This window comes from Calidris pugnax, unplaced genomic scaffold (genome assembly GCF_001431845.1).
Source record: "Calidris pugnax isolate Ruff unplaced genomic scaffold, ASM143184v1 scaffold25, whole genome shotgun sequence".
In the NCBI taxonomy this organism is placed as follows: domain Eukaryota; kingdom Metazoa; phylum Chordata; class Aves; order Charadriiformes; family Scolopacidae; genus Calidris; species Calidris pugnax.
Genome location: NW_015090805.1, coordinates 605,538 through 626,268, shown reverse-complemented (window position 1 = coordinate 626,268; position 20,731 = coordinate 605,538). Strand labels below are relative to the sequence as shown.

The 20,731-nt window shown below is 36.5% G+C and overlaps 2 protein-coding genes across 17 annotated transcripts in view; one reads left to right on the top strand and one right to left on the bottom strand.

The window, feature by feature from the left end:
- Positions 1–20,731, top strand: part of CASK (calcium/calmodulin-dependent serine protein kinase (MAGUK family)) — a 186,898-nt gene that overhangs the window by 71,008 nt on the left and 95,159 nt on the right. For 15 of the 16 annotated variants that reach the window (XM_014938109.1, XM_014938108.1, XM_014938104.1 and 12 more), the window contains exon 6: positions 13,666–13,768. In XM_014938109.1, the coding sequence (XP_014793595.1) occupies positions 13,666–13,768 (103 nt within the window). Of the gene's footprint in view, positions 1–13,665; positions 13,769–19,184; positions 19,333–20,731 lie in introns of those variants that run through there. The other variant, XM_014938120.1, reaches the window with a different exon arrangement.
- Positions 8,549–11,967, bottom strand: GPR34 (G protein-coupled receptor 34). Its single transcript, XM_014938121.1, has 2 exons — positions 11,865–11,967; positions 8,549–10,106 (listed from the first exon to the last, which is right to left on the bottom strand). The coding sequence occupies exon 2, from the start codon at positions 10,082–10,084 to the stop codon at positions 8,948–8,950; it is 1,137 nt and encodes a 378-aa protein (XP_014793607.1). The 5' UTR covers positions 10,085–10,106; positions 11,865–11,967; the 3' UTR covers positions 8,549–8,947.

Here is a 20,731-nt window from a genome sequence, read left to right as displayed (position 1 = left end):
CTGCTTGAGATGAGAGAAGGACAGCCCAGTCAGCCTCAGATCTCCTTGAGCCTGTCACAAACCAAAGGGAGAACTGCCTGTTCTGGCTGTACAATGGAGTATATGACATCTTGGCAGCAGTTACCCCCTGTAGGACGGAAGGAGGCAGCAGCTTGGTTAGCTCAGTCTCTGCATCTTGAGGAACGGAAGGCAACTGCTGAGGGTAGGGCACAGAAAAGTGTGCGGCCCTGGGTATGTCTTCAATGGATGCTGAGGACAAATCATACTGAATAAGCATATAACAGGCACCAAACATGCAGCAGCCTTAAACTTGAGATTTAATTTCACATACTTCAAATTTGATCTACTCAATGGCATTTAATACCGAAATAAACCTCTAAGATGCACTGGCCATTACACAAGTACAATCCATATTTTGTTTCTAAAAACCACATTTGTCAAGTAGCTTGCATAGAACTTTGACATTTGGTGCTTAGTTTTGTTGAGGATCTTTTTTCCTTCAGCATGAAAATTGAGAGGGGTTTTTTTGACTGCATAAATTCTTAAGACAGATGTACTACACAATAACCACTTTCAGTTGGAAACCTGCATCAGGAGAGTTGTTGCAGAGCACCATGGTTCCTCTCTGCCTGCTTGTCCATTTTCCATGCAGGGTGACCCAATGTGCACGCAGATCTTCTCCTGACTTGATATAGTGAGAATTTTTGGTATAGTCAATATATATATTTAATATTGTAAGAAATGCTTATCAAAGCAAAATCATCTGAGCTCATGTTTAAGTCTACTCAAGTTGAGCCAAGCACTATGCTGAATCAATGAAGATAAAATATTTGGCAGGTTTGAGCTGGGTTTGTGTTTGCTGCTCAGTTGTGATTTATTTTTACCAGTTTTAGGACTGTTCTTGTGGTTCAGCAAAGTAGGCCATGAATGAAACTTCTTATGTTGTTTGATGAATTACAAGTGTATGCAATATAACTCTGTGGCATCATTAGGGATAGAGAAATGGGGATATATTGCACTCATAGTTTCAATTCTTTGGTTGTCATAAAACATGCCAAGTTAAGCATTTCACAGGCTCCAGGTTGTTGTTTTACATAGACAAAACACGAGCCAAACAACGTCTTTCAGGCCAGAAAACTTAGCTTGAAGTTGACAGTACTAATAAAGTAATCTTCCAACGTTTTTATGCTTCAGGTCTTTAATGCTAAATACTTTATATTTTTTCCCTAATGACATTCTTGTGCAGCTCCCAAAGGTCTCTCTAACTGTATTTGCTTTAAAAAAAACCCACACCACTGCCTGTGTATTTGTCGTGATGATTTTTACTTCTAACTTCAGAAATTAGTGTTTAATGTGAAAACTCTGTTGAGCATAACAGTAAAATAGGAAGCTTTCTCTCTGTTTTTCTGCACCATACTATAATTTGTGTTTTTTCAAGTTAAATATGTTTGCTTATAACATCTTTTTGGCTTTCCCAGGTTCTTCTTAACTTCTGCAAAAACGCAGAATAAAGCAAAAATAAAGACCTAAAACACAGCAGTAAAAGCAAAACTAATACTTAAAAGGTAGATTCTGCTGACTGCAACCTGGGGACTTCCTTGCTGGTAAAGAACATTTCTGTACCCCATTTTTGTGGAAGGAATAGCAATATATTTTTCTTTCTAAAGCACAGTCTTTTATCATGGAGTCATAGAAAGGTTTGGATTGGCAGGGACCTCAAAGACCACCTTAGTTCCAACCACCCTGCCATGGGCAGGGACACCTCCCACTAGATCAGGTTGCTCAAAGCCTCATCCATCCAGCCTGGTCTTGAACAGTGGTGGGGCATCCACAACTTCTCTGGGCAACCTGTCCCAGTGCCTCACCACCCTCACAGCTTAGAATTTCTTCCTCATATCAAATCTAAATCTCCCCTCTTCCAGTTTAAAACTGTTCCCCCTCATCCTATCGCTACACTCCCCGATAGAGTCCCTCCCCATCTCTCCTGTAGGCTCCCTTCAAGTACTGAAAGACCACTATAAGGTCTCCCTGGAGCCTTCTCTTCTCCAGGCTGAACAACCCCAATTCTCTTAGCCTGTCTTCACTGGAAAGGCGCTCCAGCCCTTCTCTGGACTCCCACCAACAGGTCCATGTCCTTGTACTGGGGGCTCCGGAGCTGGATGCAGTACTCCAGGTGGGGTCTCACCAGAGCAGAGTAGAAGAGGAGAATCTCCTCACTCGACCTGCTGGCCACGCTGCTTTTGATGCAACTCAGGATACAGTTGACTTTCTGTGCTGCCAGCTCACCTTGCTGGCTCATGTTGAGCTTCTCATCACCCAACACCCCGCAGTCCTTCTCCTCAGGGCTGCTCTCCAGCCATTCCCCACCCAAGCTGTATTTGTGCCTGGGCTTGCCATGACCCAGGTGAAGGACCTTGCACTTGGCCTTGTTGAACTTCATGAGGTTTGCATGGGCCCACCTCTCAAGCTTGTCCAGGTCCCTCTGGGTGGCATCCCTTCCCTCCAACATGTTGACTGCTTAACACAGCTTGGTGTTGTCAGCAAACTTGTTGAGGGTTCACTCCATCCTATGTCCATGTCGGTGTGCAGACTTAAGGGAATTTACTATTTAAGGACTCACATTTACAGACAAAAGAAAGGTAAGTTTTGACGGTAGCATGTACCAGAATATATTATTGTGGTGTGTTTTAAATTACTGATTCAGCTTCTTAAAACATGGGTTTATAAGTAAACCCTAGGGTTTTTTTATCCTCATTTTGTTTCTGACTTTGCAGTGCTATGATGCACAATTAGACATTTCTCTGCCATTCATGTTCTTATTTCTACATTTTCCATTCTGCATGGTTTGAGTGTTAAGGCTTTTTCCAGCTTTATCCCTTCCTCCCAGTTATTCTCGCTGTCATAGTGTCTAGGAACAAATTCTGTGCAAGGATTTTTCCTACCTATTCACTCTACAGCAGTGAAAAGTGACAGCTTTGTAGCACCTTCTCCATTCTCTTGGATTCCACAGAGCCCTCAGTACTTGGAATTATGTATAAGGGAAGAAAGGCTGGCAGAAGGTTCCCAGTGCTACAGAGAATACATTGAAAATATGTTTTGGATTGGTGGAACATGTTCTTTTCTCTGTATGCTTTATTTGTATTGTGTAGCACAACTCCTTCCTCTCCACCCTGATCCTGTGCTTTTAGAGACCATTAGACTAAAGCATCCATACGTGAATTTTCCTATTCCAGGAAAAATATGATTCTCACTTGTTTATCAGTGATGTAAGTCGCATTCCTCTTTTATGATTTTGTTATCTGATATTGTGAGGGAAATTGCTCAATTAAATTTTTTCCATGTTGTGTTATCAAAGCAATTTATACTTGTCATGAAAAATACCAATTTGCAGGTTTAAACCATAATTGCAGTTAATTTCAGTGTGAAAATGAAAGCTGATGTTGTGGTTTAACCCTGGTAGGCAGGTAAGCCCTATAGAGCCACTTGCTCACTCCCCACAGGAGTGTTAAAAGGGTACAAGTGCAAAAACTTGTTTATGATTTCTGTCTCTTCCCCCTCCTGTTCTTGTGGCTGCTCTGCTGCAGAACAGGCTGCTGCTTCTGCTGCTCCCTCTAACGTGCTCTGGTCACATCTCTCGTTATCTCGAACCCTTTGAGCCCCATGTTGGGTGTCAAAAAGTGGTAGTGTGGTTTAATCCCAGTAGGCAGCTAAGCCCCACACAGCCACTCGCTTACTTCCCCTTCAGTGGGCTGTGGGGGGAGAACTGGTAGGGTAGGGTTCCCTCCTGTTCTTGTGGCTGCTCTGCTGCAGAACAGGCTGCTGCTTCTGCTGCTCCCTCTAACGTGCTCTGGTCACATCTCTCGTTATCTCGAACCCTTTGAGCCCCATGTTGGGTGTCAAAAAGTGGTAGTGTGGTTTAATCCCAGTAGGCAGCTAAGCCCCACACAGCCACTCGCTTACTTCCCCTTCAGTGGGCTGTGGGGGGAGAACTGGTAGGGTAGGGTTAAAGTGAGAAAACTCATGGTTTGAGATAAAGAGGGTTTCATGAAGAAAAAGAAAAGAAAAACAAACCCAAGAAAAACAAACCCAAGAAAAACAAGTGATGCGAAAGAACCAAACAGTTGCTCACCACCAGCTGACTGATGCCCTGCTAGTTCCTGAGAAAGGGCAGCCATGGCAGAATTCCTTCCTGGCTTTTATTGCTGAGCACAAGGTCCTGTGGTGTGGCTTATCCCTTTGGTCAGTTGTGCAGCTTGTGCACCCCCAGCCTACTCCCTGGTGGGGCGGTGTGAGGATCAGAAAAGGCCTTGATGCCATGCAAGGACTGTTTTGTGATAACTAAAACATCTCTCTGTTATCAACACTGCTTTCATGACAAGCCCTGAACACAGTCCCATACGAGCTACTGTGAAGGCATTTAACTCTATCCCAGTACAGCTGCATACTCAAACTAAGTACACTTTGATATGTTTGTAATTCAAGTTATAAAAAGCTGGCAAACAGTTTTGTTTCTTGGCTTATGTTTTCTGTTCATTTTAAGAAACATATGTATGACTTGTGTAGATCTTCATGTATTTGTGGATTCTAAAAGGTATAGAAGTAACTAGCCAGCATGCATTTTGTAACTAGTATTTATTCTAATGAAGAATGTGTGCTTCTTTATACATAGTAAAAAAGAGATGGCATACTGGTATACCACCTGAAATTTGAGGATTTGTTGTAGATTTTAATAAAGAAGGAAAATGAGTTTCATGCAGGTTATGTGGAGGTGTGCATTGAGTTAGCCTCTACTTACAGAAAGAACAATAAATATAATTATTTTCATCTTGAAATTCAGCTGAAGACTAAACTAGTTGCTATAGTTGGCCCTTTGGAAGCAAGGCTAAGATGAGAAGTAAAAGACACTATTAAAGTGGCTAATTATATGATCATTTGACATGTCACAGTGTAGCTTTCAGCAGACCTCCCAAGATGCTTCAGGATTGTTTGCTCTTCAGTAATACTGGTTTGCAGAGCCTGGCATTTTGCAATCAAGTTTAGGAAAGTTGATTGCAGAAAAAAGTATGTAAGGACTAAATATTTTTTTAAAATAGTAGAGATACCTGCTTTCGGTTTTTGGTCAGTAGTAATTGTTTCCTACATGACAGTGCTGTCTAGTTTCAGATCCTTTTCTGAGCCAGTTGATACATCTGGCATATAACATCTTGAAACGCTGATTTACATAGTTGTGGAGATCCTTAATATTTTCACTTGTCTGGTTGCTTTTTGGCGTTATTTTTTTGATCTAACTGCTACTCTCTTAATGTCACATTCCTACAAAGGTCATGTAGTCCTACCTGTTCCCCTCTTCTGTGCCATACCTGCTGTTACAGACTTGGGCTTCATTTCAGATACTCTCTTAATGTCACATTCCTACAAAGGTCATATAGTCATACCTGTTCCCTGTCATATAGTCATACCTGTCTGCTGTTACAGACTTGGGCTTGCTTTCAGATATACATTCCTACAAAGGTCATGTAGTCCTACCTGTTCCCCTCTTCTGTGCCATACCTGCTGTTACAGACTTGGGCTTCATTTCAGATACTCATTTCAGAGCTGAAGAGTTGATTTATTTAATGTAATCTGTATAGAATCTATGTCATCCAAATTATACAATAAAACAATGATGACTTCTCAGGGTTTTTTAGGTTTGACTACTCTGAATAATTGTGTGTTGTTTGAAAATTTTGTCATCTTCTTACTCTCGCTCATTCTGGATTGTTAAACATGTTCGTAAATGTATCTGCTTGCAGATTCTTGGGGAATATAATGAAGAAAAAAGACTGTATTTTTAAGCTTTCTTTCTGATTTTTAACCAATTCAAAAGCAAGAATTAACAACTAACATTCTAGGGTTTCTTAGAGCATTTCTTGGAGCAGTAAGTGACCTTGCTGAAGTCAAAGCACACTGTTATCACCTTTATCCCAATGCCTCACAGCTCTTCCGGAGAACTCCTTTGTTATTAATATTCTGGTACATGGCTTTCCTCAAACAAATCTATTCACTTTTGCCTATGGTACCTTATGCACCCAAGCTTGCCTAATTTTGTCTTTATAGGTGCTGTGGATTTGCCTAATACGAACATTAGACTGTAGCTCCTGAAATCTTTTTAAAAGATTTAGGCCATATTTGCTGCTTGTGTACAGAGGCTGGTTTAAGCAATAGATTATCCGGTATTGAGATGCTTTTGAAACATTTTAATGTGTAGCATGTAGTCTTGGGAAAGTGTTAATCTTCGATATTTCTTCCAAAATGTTTTTTTCTGTAACCCTGTCTGTTGATATTGTGCATGGCTTCCTTGGTACTCCTCTGCAGTCTGTAAAGAATGGCTGTCACATATAACACATCTGATGAATGCAAATAGGTATGGGTGTTTAAGGCATTCCTCTTGAAGGAAGTACTGACTAGATTTCACTGTTAAAATTATTAAAGCCAAAAAAGCCCATGTAATACTATTCACATGAAGACCAGAATCTTGAACTTGTTCTGCAAGACTGTTTTCCTGTTGTTCTTTTATATATTTAGTTGCTTACAGAATAGCGTTACAGAAACCACGTAAACATTACATAATTTACTACAAGTATGCCCAGAATGCTAAGGTGCTCTGGTTTTTGTCACGTGGAACACATTTCTATTTTTGCCTTTGGCTTTAAAAGTCAACTTCATTTGTAGCGTTGAAGCCCGGTACTATCACTTGATCTGCTGAAGAGATCTGAGTCTATTTTTGCAATCGTGCAGTATCCGTGAATCCTTGTAAATGAGAATTCTGGTTTAAATGAAACACTTTCTTCAAAAGAATTTTAGAATCCAAAATTTTTTCAAGCCTTACCATGCTGTTTATGTCTGTCCTGTCCCGTGTTTCCCGTCCATCCCCATGCTCCCTCCCACTCCCCTGGCTGGTGATCAGTATCGTCAAGCAACTGCTCACGGTAGAATAAATATAGGCAAAGAAAGAATGATGAGATAGTGTATATATCTTGTGGAATGATGGTTTATAAACTCCTAGATTTTCCAGAGCTGATGTAACTATGTAGAACTACTATAATGCATAGGAGAATTGCAGAGGACAAGCAGTATGCTATTCCTTGCCTTATACAAATACAGAGCCAAGATAGTTCTTGCTTCAGTGTACATATAATAGGATGACAAGATGATAAGTAAAAGATCATGAAAAAATATAATGCAGTTATTGTAAGAATCAATCAGAAATTATTATGAAAAATATCTTACTTGAATGCTGAAATGTTTAAGGAAAAAATGGAGTTACCATCATACTTTTATGAAAACTACGTTTGTAGGAATCTCTCTCTTGAATATTAAGGAACCCCATCCTTTTTTGATAAAAATAATAAAAAAATAAATATACTGACTAGTCACTGTAATTTGTTTAACATATTTACACCGAGTTTCCCCAAAACTGAAGTAAAATCATATAAAAATTAAATGAAGTTTGTATCTAGCAGAGGTGAAGTGTTATGTTTGCTTTGCTCAATAGGAATTTTATAAGCAGCTTCTAGAAAACCAGACTATTGTACAGAATTAGTAAAAATCCACAGATTGATACAAATTTGGCATAAAATTCACATGATCCATCCAAAAATTTATTGGTAGATGTATTAAACCCAACATCTTTATGGCAGCTTACTTGAGCAGTATTATGGAGCTCAACAGCTTGAGTCTACTTCGTTCACCTTTCTGGCCAGTCATGCCAGACATTTAAGTTGTTCTTGGCATAACTGCATCCTTACTCATATTTGAGTCTAACAACCCCCACCTTCAGCCCCCCTTTTTTTAAACAACATTACGGTTTGAAATTTTTGTTTGTGCCTAAATACATAAAACTGTTTGGTTTTTCATCTGAGAATATAGTTTTATCTATGGGACATTGCTGTTACATTGCTATTTACATAGCATCAGCAATTATCAAGATTATTTTAGTCACATGAAAAGAGAAGGTCTGTGACTGGGAGGAAGCGTGCAGCTGAAATGTGTGACTTTGGAAATCTGTAAGTAGACCAGTGACTGAGCCTGAGCAAAGATCAGAGCTGATAAATTAGGTGTTCATGAAAACTAATTTTTCTATTCTGCACTGTGTATTTAGATCTGTGAGTTTATTTTCCTTGTTGAACTACTTGCTGCAGCTGCGGTCACCAAATTTGTCAGAGTTTCAAGGCAATCTTAGGTAACTGCAAGTATCCATATGTCATTTCCTTTAATTTCTAATTTTCCAAAGCCATTGCTTAGTTTTTCTCAGGTGTTCGACCTTGGCATTCATTAAAAGGTTGAAAATATATTAAGGGGTTTAGGAGGCTTTAATAGTATCATTTTGTTGTTTAATAAAACAAAGTGTATCTTCTGTAATTGTAACTGAATTAGTGGCAGTTGTATTTTTCACCTCATTTTTAACCCCCTTGTTGCTAAAATCTCAAATATTTTCTTGGAAAAAATACTTCTATAAATGTAGTTAAAATGCTGATATCTTTGAAACATGTTGAAAGAGAAAAATACATAAAATCTGTAATGGTTTTAATAGCTCTTTTGAATAGGACACAATTTACATTTTGCAAAATCCATCTATTATTTATATACACAAGTTGCTAATATTAACGTCTATATACAAGATTCCTTATACAGGTTCAAACCACCTTGTGGAAATTTCCTTAAAGAGTTAGTGTTCTAGTTTAGTTCAGCAGATGATGTCTGGAACTTCCTATTTTGTTTTCTTGGATAAACGAGAGTGAAATACTTCTGAAAAGTTACTTCTCATTTTCAGAAACGGAAGTGAGACTTCTCATTTTTTAACAGGCAGAAAGAGGCAGGATTAGTAGCTGTACAGTATTGCGTTTGGTACATCTTAAATTGATATCCTGGAATGACAAAAGAAGCCAGTGTCCATTCATTTAAACAATCAAATCAGAGACTTCTTCTTCACAGAACTTGAGTGGGCAGTAGTAGTAGATAATCGCTCTTGTGTATATTGTCCAAGTTTTATTTCTGAAGTGCTTTCCGTAGCTAGGCCTGAATCTCCATGGAGTTTTCTGCAAATAAGTTGGAATACAGTCTTACGGACACTTCTGGACATTAGGAAATACATAACTGGGTCTAAACAGCTGTTAAATGATGAAAATATGAGCATCACCTCGTTGCATTTGTGAATGATTTTCTCCCAATAACAAGATGGATTTTGTAACTGTGATGTAATGTAGGCAAACCGGAACACATGGTAAGGAACGAAACAGGTGGTGAAAATAATGAGTACAATGAAGGAATTCCTTGCTGTCTGGGTGTATTTTCCTGCATTGGGAAAATTTGCTCTTTTCTTTGAAATTTTCAGAAGGTTCTTGGCAATTTTAATATATGAAAGTATCAAAAGAAAAAAAACTATCCAAAAAATTACTACAATAATATAATTTAAAATTGCTTCTGTCTTTGCATTCTGTTTAGTTCGGTAATGAAAGCACCTAGTAGAATTGCTGTTCTGACTCTTAAAGAAAGATGGTGCAACTACTACTATCAATCCTGTTAGCGCAATTGCCCACACTATGAAACAAATATGTATACTTCGTGTAGTAGTTAACATTTTAGGACGCTTCACAGACTTAGTTATTTTTATATAACGATCTAGACTAATTAGTCCCAACAGTACTATACTAATATACATGTTCATATAAAATAGAGTTCCTACAATCTTGCAGAAAATGGGTCCAAACTTCCAGTGTCCTGTAACATGGTAGAATATTCGGAAGGGAAGACAGAAGATCAGAAGAAGGTCTGCAATGGCGACATTTAGCAAGTAAACTTGGATAGAATTCCTTTTCTGATGAATGCACAGGAAAGTAAACAGGGCTATAATATTTCCAACCAATCCAATGACAAAGATAATGGAGTAAAAAACTATTAAAGCAAGTGACAGTGACTTGTCATCTGAGCAACTGACGTTGTTTTGAGTTTCCGAGGCATTTATGGCTGAGCTAGTTTGGTTACTCCAGAAGGCTTCTGTGTATGGCAGATTGGTCTGGACATCAGCTGAAGCTGCAGCCATCATTTGTGAGGATTTTTTAGCTGTTCTGTAGGGATGCAAAAAGAAATTTTAAGAGTTAGATTGCCATGGGATCATTCTTTCATGTTTTTGCTTTATTGCATACAGTCTTATGTGAAATAAACTTAAGAGGCAGTAACAAAAAAACGTAAATGCACCAAAGTATTGGTGTAGCTGACTAGAAGAAGGACTTTTGGCCGGATGCCATGATACAATGTAAGTCTAGACTCATTGGTTCCCTGTTTTTCTTCACGTGAAGTAGGCGAGAACAGATGCACTCATGCAGATAACTATTTTTATAATTACATATTTATTAATGCCTTGTATTGTTTTAAAAATCAACTATTAGGTTTTGCTGCAAATCTTAGAAATTTAATTTTTTTGCTTTAGAAGTACAAATACTTTTTTGTAAGTTCTGATGTTAGGATTAGACTTTCTGACAGAAAACCTTTTAATTAAGTTGCAAAAGAGGGTAGGCATAGCTAAGTTAAGTATTCTTGGTGCTGATACAAAATACATAGAAATATATCAAAACAATTCTAAACTCATCAGTATTACTTTTAAATAAATAACCAGGATCTCTTGCACACAAGTCACAAGTTCTCAATTAGAAAAGCAATTGTCAATTCATATTTATTTGGCTATGTTATCTGTTACGAGTCAGTACTATTACAGTAGCTTGTTTTTAATATTTTATATTGGCATGTAAATGTAAGTATTTTTTCCTCAACTGTTCAAAAATCAATATTATGCAAAGAAACTATTATTAGCTGGGAACTACATTAATGCAATAACAGATTTTTTTCACATCTTCCTTGTTCTTGTTGTTTTTCTTGTTTTTATGTCAAAGTGTTTAATTCTGCTAGCCTTATTTTTGACCAGGAAGGTACAATCTGTAAGATAAAAGAGCTTTGGCCAAAGAAGAAAAAGGAAAAAAAGTGTGTGGTTAGGAGAGTAGAATCACAATGAGCTGTTTAGAGAGATGCTTAAGACTGATTAGTAATGATACAACTTTTCTCCTTGATTTGTTTTGTATGCCATAGCGATAAAAGTTTCCATAAATAAGTTTATTTAGATTTTATTTTTTTTAAATGGGAAAACATTGGTTTTGGTACTCAGAACGTAGTGCTAACAACATTCACAAGAAAAAAACAATGACAAAAGTTGCGTGCTGGGTGTTAAAAATGCAAACGTACATTTAAATGTGTAATATAGCTACAGCAGTGAAAATGGCAGCATTTTAGGTAAAATTCTTAATAAGGCCTAATGTACATACAGAATCTGAATTGTTGATAGGACAATCTAAAATATTTTAACATCCTGCATGTTGGATCTTAAAATTGCATTTAATTTCTATTTTAAGTTAGCGGTTTTAAAAATATTTCTGGTTTCATATTTTGCATTCATATTGTCAGGGCAAGAAGAAATTTTAAAGGTTTGTTTCAAAAAAAATGATGCTATGATGCTTTCTAATATAGCTTGAAACCTATCTACTACTATAATTTCTTGTTTATGTTGCTTTTCTATAAAAATACTTGACATCATGACTTGCATAAGTAGTAACAAGTTTTAGGTCAATGAGAGAGAAAAATTCATTACACTGCAGATACATTAGAAACATAACTTTTAGCTATCATAAGCATTGTCATCTGTAAGCAAGCAGCGTGCTTAAACACAGGCATATTTAATTAAGAAAGGGTTTGAAGGTCAGTAGTACCTTTGCAGTTAAGAGAAATTGTAATAAAATTTGGTTTATTATAGCTTAAATATAAAAGAAGCCACTTACCATTTATATGTCAGGAGCTTCTGCTGATTTTCAAAAGCCGCTGGTGAAGACAGGGAGGAGTAACATGCAAGTCCTCTTGCTAGAAAGCTAAAGCACCAGCTTCTCTATGAAAGTGATGAGAATCAGCTGACACAGTACAATTAGTAACAAGAGGAAGTTTAACTAATGTTGCAACTGTTTTTCTGAAAGATATTTTTAACTAGCAAAACTGTGTACTGCAAAGATCAATTTTGCTGATAATTTGGGCATTTCTTGGAGATGCTCTATAATGAGGTTTTCTCTAAGCTTTGCACTGAATTGGAGATTTGGATTTTTTTCTCAGAAACTTTGTTTCTGGAGCAGTGTCAGTGGCTTCCTTTTTGGATGACACATTGGTACAGCCTGTCTTCTTTTTAATACTGTCATGGAATTAGTATCACTCTTTCAAATGTAGGGTAAAGAGAAATCAACACCACAGTGAAAGGGTATGTTTAGTTATGTTGGTTTAGCTCTGCCATCTACCTTCTTCCTTGCCTAGGATTAGAAATTTGAGGTTGATCTTTTTCACTCGACATGACAGCAATGAGAGAATGTGAAAGCGCCCAAAGTGTGCATCTTAACAATTTCAATAAGGCAGAAGTGAAATACAATATGCAGAGATAATACCACCTGGTAATACTATTTTAAATAGGATGCAAGGGATTGAAAATTACGTTCATAAATTGCAAATTAAGAATGGATTCTAGAAGTCCTGGTATAAGGTAGCCTAAATGTAATGATCATCTCAAGAACATCAGCTTGGCTTAGTATTCTCCTTAGCATTTGAAATTAGAATTTCCATGTTAGCTTTCTTAATATATCATCTGTTTAAGAATCAAGCTTTTATGGGATTCTGCAGATTTCAGTTAGAATTGTAAAGAGGCTATACATTCTTACTTGAAGATGCTTGTTGTCATACAATTGAGACTTTTTAAAGGGAGACATAGGTGGTTACAGATTATGACTTTACAGGTAGTCAGATTGAGTTTGCTGTAGCTGCTTTGCATGATTTTGAGTTCCTAGTTTCGTAATTTAAGCACTAATGTATTTTCAAGAAGCAGTATACAAATTTGACATTCTTCCTATGGTTGACTGTAAAGGGGGGCTTTGAGTAAATGCAGTTGTTCTATACTAAATGCAGTATAAATACCAAATTGTGTTCTAATAGATTTTGTCTGTATGTTGCTTCCTCCTACACTAGTCAGTATCCATCCAAATTACTGTGTAATAGTATTCCATTTTTATATGTTATATTTCACTCCTATTAGTTGCAAGACCATGGAAAATCAAAGGTGTGGATGGCTGTGCTTGGAATCCAGTTTAGAAACCTAAACAATTCCCCCCCTCACTGGAGTATTTATTAGAAATGTCACAGAGATGTTTCTTTTCTTTTCTGCAGTTGGAAAGTGATCAGTGAATTCTGTGATTAAGGCTCAAAATAGTGTTTTATGTTCTCTGTGTGAAGGATAAGATCCCACAAAGTGTAGCATAGACAGGATGCTTCTGCTGGAGAATTTAAACAGTGTAAGGCTTAAGGGTGAATTTTTTATTATTATTTCAGTTTATGATCCTTGCGAGTTCTGGTAAGTCCTGAAAGGATTTTGCTGGGTCTGGGACAGTTGACAGAGAAGCCAAGTTCATGCCAGAAAAAAAAAAAAATACCTGAAACTAAGAAATTATTTCAAAAAAACCTGAAAAATTCTAGCTTCTGTTTTTAAATTTATGAAAACAAATTCTAAAATGGAAATAATATAATAATTTGTCTGCGTTTTTGTCTTTTCAGCCACACTGTGTTCTGCTTGCCTCAAAAGAGAATTCAGCCCCAGTAAAGCTTGGTGGCTTTGGGGTAGCAATTCAGTTAGGAGAGTCTGGACTAGTTGCTGGAGGTAAGAAATTTTCATTCAAAGTTACATAATATTATGTATGTTGTGCTGCAGGGTCCTGTTCTTCTGCCACAGCCTGGCCTGCAAAACAAGAGCTCAAAAATAACCTTTACTAAAGACTTAGTTAACGTTATAAATGCACACAGTTAATATAAATTGGTAATAACGTTGCTGTGTGTACATATATGAGTATTAAATCCCTCTAAATGTTACTCAACAGGAGCTTACACTGGTTTGATCAAAATAAAATTGGAAAAAAGCGAAGAATTTTCTATTTTAATACAATCTGGCACTATTCGTCCATGCTTGGCAAAGCAAATCAAATAAACATGCTGCCAGAATTGAAATATATGTCAAAGCAATTGAGTAAGGACTGACTACAACATCCTCAGTGCTTCCCTACATTTCTTAGGCAATATCTGTCAGAATGCTATGCTTTAATAGCAAAATCTTACTAGTTTTCACTGATTAAAACTCTTCTCTGTGTTTTAATATTTCATTGTAATTATTGCATAAGACATCAATATCTTGATACGTATGTATATTTTTTGACTGTGTTTTGTTTTCTGTGGATTTTATTTCCTCTAGCTGCCTTCCATATTGTTCCAGACAATAGGGTTATGCTTTAATCAGCCTGCACAGATGAAGACCCAATCGATTTTCTGATGCTTTCATTGCCAGAGTAGGAGACCACCACAAAAGATTTTGTTAGTTTTACATACTTTTTTTTTCTTCAAAGCAAGTAACTTCCTCTCCATACCATGCTGCTTCAAAACTCAGCTTTCCTAATCTAACTACTTAAAGGTCATCAATGTGGCTTTTATATGCTCTTGAAAATAAAACCCAATATAAGCATACCAACAGCTTCCATTCTCTTTCCGGATATTGCTAATACCCTGGAAACTTCCTGGTATCTTATTACCTAGAGACCTAGATACATTTATTCAAAAAAATGTCCTTTCAGTTAAGCTACTGTTGTTTCCTTAATAAAAATGTCACTCCTTCCTTAGCTTTTCCTCTGGTTTTCGAATTTTCTGTACCTCAGCCACTAGCTTTTTTTTAGTGATAGTTCCTACACTTTTGTTTAGAATTCTCTCAGTTTTCTTCTTTATATTCTCACTGAGCAACTTTCTCCATTGCTTGTGTTTCAGCTACTCTTCTGGACGTAGTCAGATACAGTGTATGATACAGTGTACTTTCTTTCAGACTACTAGCTGTCTCACAAGAAACCTCAAGTTCAACTTGGAAAAAAATCCTCCATTTTTCCCAAAATTTGTCATGTCCTTCCTTTTCTGTTACCATTCACTGTTCTGCGATCCCACTCATCATTCATATGCTCAGCCTGCATGCAGTTACCAGTGCTGCTCTAGTCTTCCCTTTTCTATGTGAAAATGTTTTCATTCCTTTCTGGTTCTGTTTGCAGTACTTATAGAAGCTCCTTTCTTAAGATTCATCAGTATAGTATTTCTCTGTATCTGTATTTTTTGCCTCATCCATCTCAGCTGGTGCGGTATCAGTCTGCTTTCTTTTTTTTTCCCCTCACTCTCAATTGTTGTTTCCAATTTGAAGCCTTTTTGATAGCAGTTGTCACTTTCAGCTTCAAATTCCTCTTGCTTTCAGGGATACCCAGAGTAATTGCACTTCATCTATATATCATGGAAGATCTCAGTTTTACTACTTGTTTCAAGCTTTGTCCTTAACAGACTCCTTATCTCTTTCTTCTCATCTTCCATTCCAGTCTTTATAGCACAAACTACATCTGTTATACAGCAGTTCTTTTCCCTTCCAGAGCTGTACCTGAAGACATATTACTAGACAGCCCTCTACACAGCACTAGCAAGATTTTATTTCTTCAACTTTACAGTATCACCCCATATGTTGTTCTATGAAAGCTAATAATACTGTCTGTTTGAACTGGGCTATAAACTTCTTGTAAAAAATTGTTTATTTACATATAAGTAATTTTAAATAAGTTATCCATATGCTCTATGGATAGGTTTTGTTTTGTAATAATAATGAACTACAGGCACTTATTTCTCAATTTTATCCTAAATGAAATAGAAACTCTCTCTATAAAGTGAGCAGTATAAAAACCAAGCTGTTCAGTCTCACATTGTTATTCTAAGTTGTAGTGAAAAACATTGGTTTAGCTTAACATGGTCAATTATTTCCCTTTCCTGTATTTGGTGGTTAATACATCAAAAAATAAATTCTCTATTACATAAAAGCTATTGTGGCATTAAAGTTCTCTTACTGACCCTAAAACCCCCTGTGCTTCTAACCCATTTCAGTGCTCAGCACACCTTAAAATTTTTACAATACTGAAGACATACTCACTTAAACTTGCAGCAAGTGCAATACTTAATATATCTTTCTGTATCTAGGTAATGTGCATTACCACAATATATTCATTACTAGTGTACATCCCTATGTAGATGACCATGGTGTTCAAGAGCAGAATTTTTTTATTCTTCCTTATTTTATGTTACTTGGAGTAGTTTATCTTTTAAACCAGAAAAGGACAGATTTCCCTTAGAAAAAGCATGTCAATGTTGAAAGTAAGGTAACTGTAGTAAAGTTCAGCTGATAGAACTCTTCCCTTAATCTTGCATAAAACCCCAGCCATTGTGATAGTGTTTGTCTCTTAAAATAGCAGTTGCTATATCTGAAACATTCAATGGTTACCAATGGTCCAATTTTTTTTTCTTGCTTTCATGCATTTGCATTTGTGCCATTTTATTTACCTTTTTACAATGGTACACCAGTGCCTGACAAGACCAGATTGTATGTAGCCCAGGAGAACACAAATAGAAGGGTATTTTCTCCCTCAACATCTTCTAAGCCTGCTGTCCAGGGCACAGCTGCTGCTTTCTTTGGGACTAAACCATTTTTGTTTTAACTTAACAAAATACATCTTTTTTCCAGTGTACGTAAGTTGGTTTGGGGGGGGATGGGATTTTTGTAATAAGGTTAAGCTATGTCCCAGGTATTGAAAGTAGACCAGTTCCAATCTTTAGGTGTAAGTCCAAAGATAGACTTGTGTTGTTTAGAAGGATTAAAACTACAGTGTTCTTTCAAGCAGATAGAGGGTTACTGAACAGAAGTGTGAGGGAGTCATGATAATGACTAGATGTCATTAGTTAAAATGTCTGTGGAATACAATTTAGAAATACGACTATATTTTCTCAGCTTACGACCCAGTGGAGTTTATTTTTATGAAAGTTTAATTATAATAAAATATGTACCCCCCAAAAAAAAAAGGAAATACTTTTTGTTCCAGTATTTTATTCCACTTACGTTTGCCCATAAGTTGAAATGCAGTGAATAAGAAGCATGTACACCGTCTGAGTTACTGGAAATTGTTTTAATGAGCTACCAGTCTCTGAAGATCTCTTCTTGCAGTTCTTACAATCAGAAGTGGAAAATTTTGCTAAGTGTATTCATTTATAGAATTGAAGTAAGTACTTTAAGAGGAAATTCTGGCAGTATACACAGTAGTTACAGATCATCATAATTTATAAGTGAACTCTTTTATGGAGCAGGATGTAGACAGGAAACAGTCCATATTTGCATGGTTATGACATAACAGGAGTAGTGGAACCTCTAGGAAGTCAGTGATGTAATAAGAGTAGTCTCACACTACGATCTCTGTCTTCTTCCTTAGACAATTTTTCTTTCATAATGAATTGTCACAATATTTTCTTAAATAAATGTGACATCGGATATCTTGGGTGCTAAATCTTGGGGATTTTTAGCTAGTATATGGTATAAAAGTCTGAAGGAACAAAAGCCATTGAGTCCACAAGTGCTCTTTCCACCACTTAATCTACGTATTTTCTCCCGGTTTCAGCAAATTAAGATAACTGTATAGACCTAAATGGTATGAGGTTCTATTCTAACCGTAAAGTCTTATCTATGGCTTTTCACTTTCTACCTTTAGCAGCAAAATGTCACAGGTACCGTGATGCTTATCCAGTCCAGTACTGATTTTTATGTATTATTAGCTCCCCTAAATTGCTTCAGAATCCTATACTATCTTCTGGTATCCAAACAAAACTGCCATCATCTTACTGGAAAACATCTTAATATGTTCTTAATACAACTGCAGCACATAAAGATCAAGTGTTCTTGGTTCTTCATGAGCTAGTCTTTTAGACTTACCACAAAAATAGCAAAGGAAGGCATTACCACAAACTTCCAAGCAAATAATATGGAACTGGGCAGGAAGGGGGAGGGGAGGCAGGACTTGTCCTTTAAGTTCCTTATTTTTGTTTTCTTCCCATCAATGTAAAAAAGATCATAGAATAGTTTGGGCTGGCTGGGACCCTTAAAGGTCATCAAGTCCACCCCCCCTGTAATGAAAAGGGACATCTTTAACTAGATCAGGTTGCTGATAGCCCCATCCAGCCTTGAATGTTTCCAAGGATAGGGCATCTACCAGCTCTTTTGGCAACCTGTTCCAGTATTTCACCAAACTGGATCTTCTTAGTGGTTGTATAAAACCCAGTTTAATAAACATATTTTTGAAATGTTGTTTTTTTACACTGCATAGACTTTTTTTCCTTTTCATCATTAGTGTGTGAATGATACAGCAAATCTTTCTTTTGCTTTTCATGGAGAGGTAAATACGTGTCAGCTGAGGTCCTACACTAGTATTCTTCTTTCACTTAAATTGTAGCGTTACTTTCCTCTGCAAAGCAAGAGCAGTATTTAATGATTTTTTAATTTTTTTCCCTATAACATGAAAAAAATGTGAGCCTCTTCAAAATTTTTACCTTGTTTGTTTAAAAATTTATTTTAAAGATATAGCTGTGGTTCACTGTCTCTCACAAATTCCACTTCACATCTGGGTTGATTTGAGAGTGCTTACAGGGGGTTAACATGTTTTAAAGTCAATTTAGATTTACTTCCTCCATCATAGTTTTATGGCTGAAAAGGCCATTGAATCGATTATTATAATTTGTCTGGTTGATGTGTGATCTTTGCTTTGTTCATTTTCTGGACACTGATATCCAGTTGTCCAGTTATCGGCTGATGCATCTTTTAAAATACATTTTCTTCAGACAGTCTTCTGTGCTGAAGCTGAATTGCCCTTTTTTTTTTTTTTTTTTTTAAATCTAGTCATCTCCTCTGTACACCTGCTTTAAACATCTCTATTGTCTGGAGTAATGTGGAAAGGAATTAAAAGTAGTAAAGTATTGATCTATCTGATCTGTTGTGTGTGATCCTTTGATTCCTTCCACATTATTCTGGACATCCTACTCTTCTAGAAACTCCTTAATTGATGAACATATTTCTTATTACACTATTGTGAGAGGTCAGATGGTGATGTTTATTAGTACCTCACATTTTTTTCCTAAAAATTATTTGTTCCAGTTGTTTCCTTATACATCGTTCAGATACTACTGCTGTTGAAAGACTTCCTTCTGATATCTTGGTCATCAGTCCCCTGCCTTAGGGATGACAAAATCTGATTGGGTCTCTGTATATACTCTTCTTCTTGTGGAAAGCATAGCCCTATTGTCTGGAATAATATGGAAAGAGTCATAGAAAGTAAATTATCAAAGGTAAGTCAAAATTTATCTTTAGTGCTTGTGAATGATATCAAATTGACAACACCTGAAGACTAAGACTGAAGCTCTGTTTATCCACAGGAAAAATCAGCAAAATTAGAAATTTTAAAATTCCAGACTACCAACATGCCTCAAAACTGGCTGATAAGAAAGCTTACCTCTAGAAATAAGATGTCTAATATCTGTACCTATTCAGGCATTGAGTGCTTCCTAAGTCAGCAAACACTTTGATGTAGGCATTTATTTACAATGAGTTGGATGGAGGGAAGTATCACATTGAATACATACTACTGCTGAGTCTTCACGTAGTGATGACTTTTGGTTAATGCTACTCTAGAACAGATAAGAAGAGCCTAGAAGCACATAGACAGAAAATAGATTCCAGTCTTCCATATGATTTCTTCTCACATAGAGATACAACTGAAAATCATGTGTGTATGCATGCATGTAACATTTATTTAAATAAGATAATGTTATGTTTTCATGGGCAGTCATTCGAATATATCCATGAGTATTCTGTCATCCTGAAAAATAAAGGACCTGTGGAAGGCAGAAGTTATCTATGAAAGAGAGAAGAATGAAGATGCTTACTGTTCTTTTTCCCACTGCCTCCCAAAAGCTGCAAAGCTTCTCCCAAAACACCAAAGAAAATTCAAAAGCTTATAAAGTATTTTAAAACAATTGGATTGTTGAGAACAATTTTAAAATTTTACACTGGACACGTTTAGAACGCAGATTTTTCTACTAGATAATTTTCAGCCGAAGTGATACTTGGTCTAAAGACCAATGAATATCCATGATTTTAGAAAACTGCTGCGTATAGAGTTTGTTTATCCTGTTACTGATACTCATCTTACAGTTCTTGTAGTTGCAACATAGGAAAAATCCTTTTCTATATATGTTCATATGTGCATTCCATTCATTTTGTTGAGCTAAGTGCAGCTCAGCAGTCCTTGCTTAGGTCAGTTCTTAGAATAACCTTAAAATCATCATTTGCTCCTTTGATGAACTCAGTGAGGTGGTTAGTTGTCATGAGGATGACAGCCACCCCAGAAATAACTTAAGCCTTTTTAAGTTTCTAATACATACATACCCATAAATATATGCATTTTTTTACCTGAACTGGACAGTTCAGTCTCAACCAATTAAATTTTTTTTTGTTCTGGGTTTTTTTTTTCATGGAGATGAAATTGGGATTTTCACCACCACCATAAATGGCAGGATTTTATTAAGTTAGACTAGCCTTCTTTCTCATTTCATTTATACTTATTGAGTCCTCATATTAAATTTATAAGTACATATAAATGTTTAGTAGTACTGATTTTTCAGCATGCTATTAAGTTGCATCCATTTTTCATCTAGTTTATAGCAACAGTCTGTTGGGGTCTTAAAT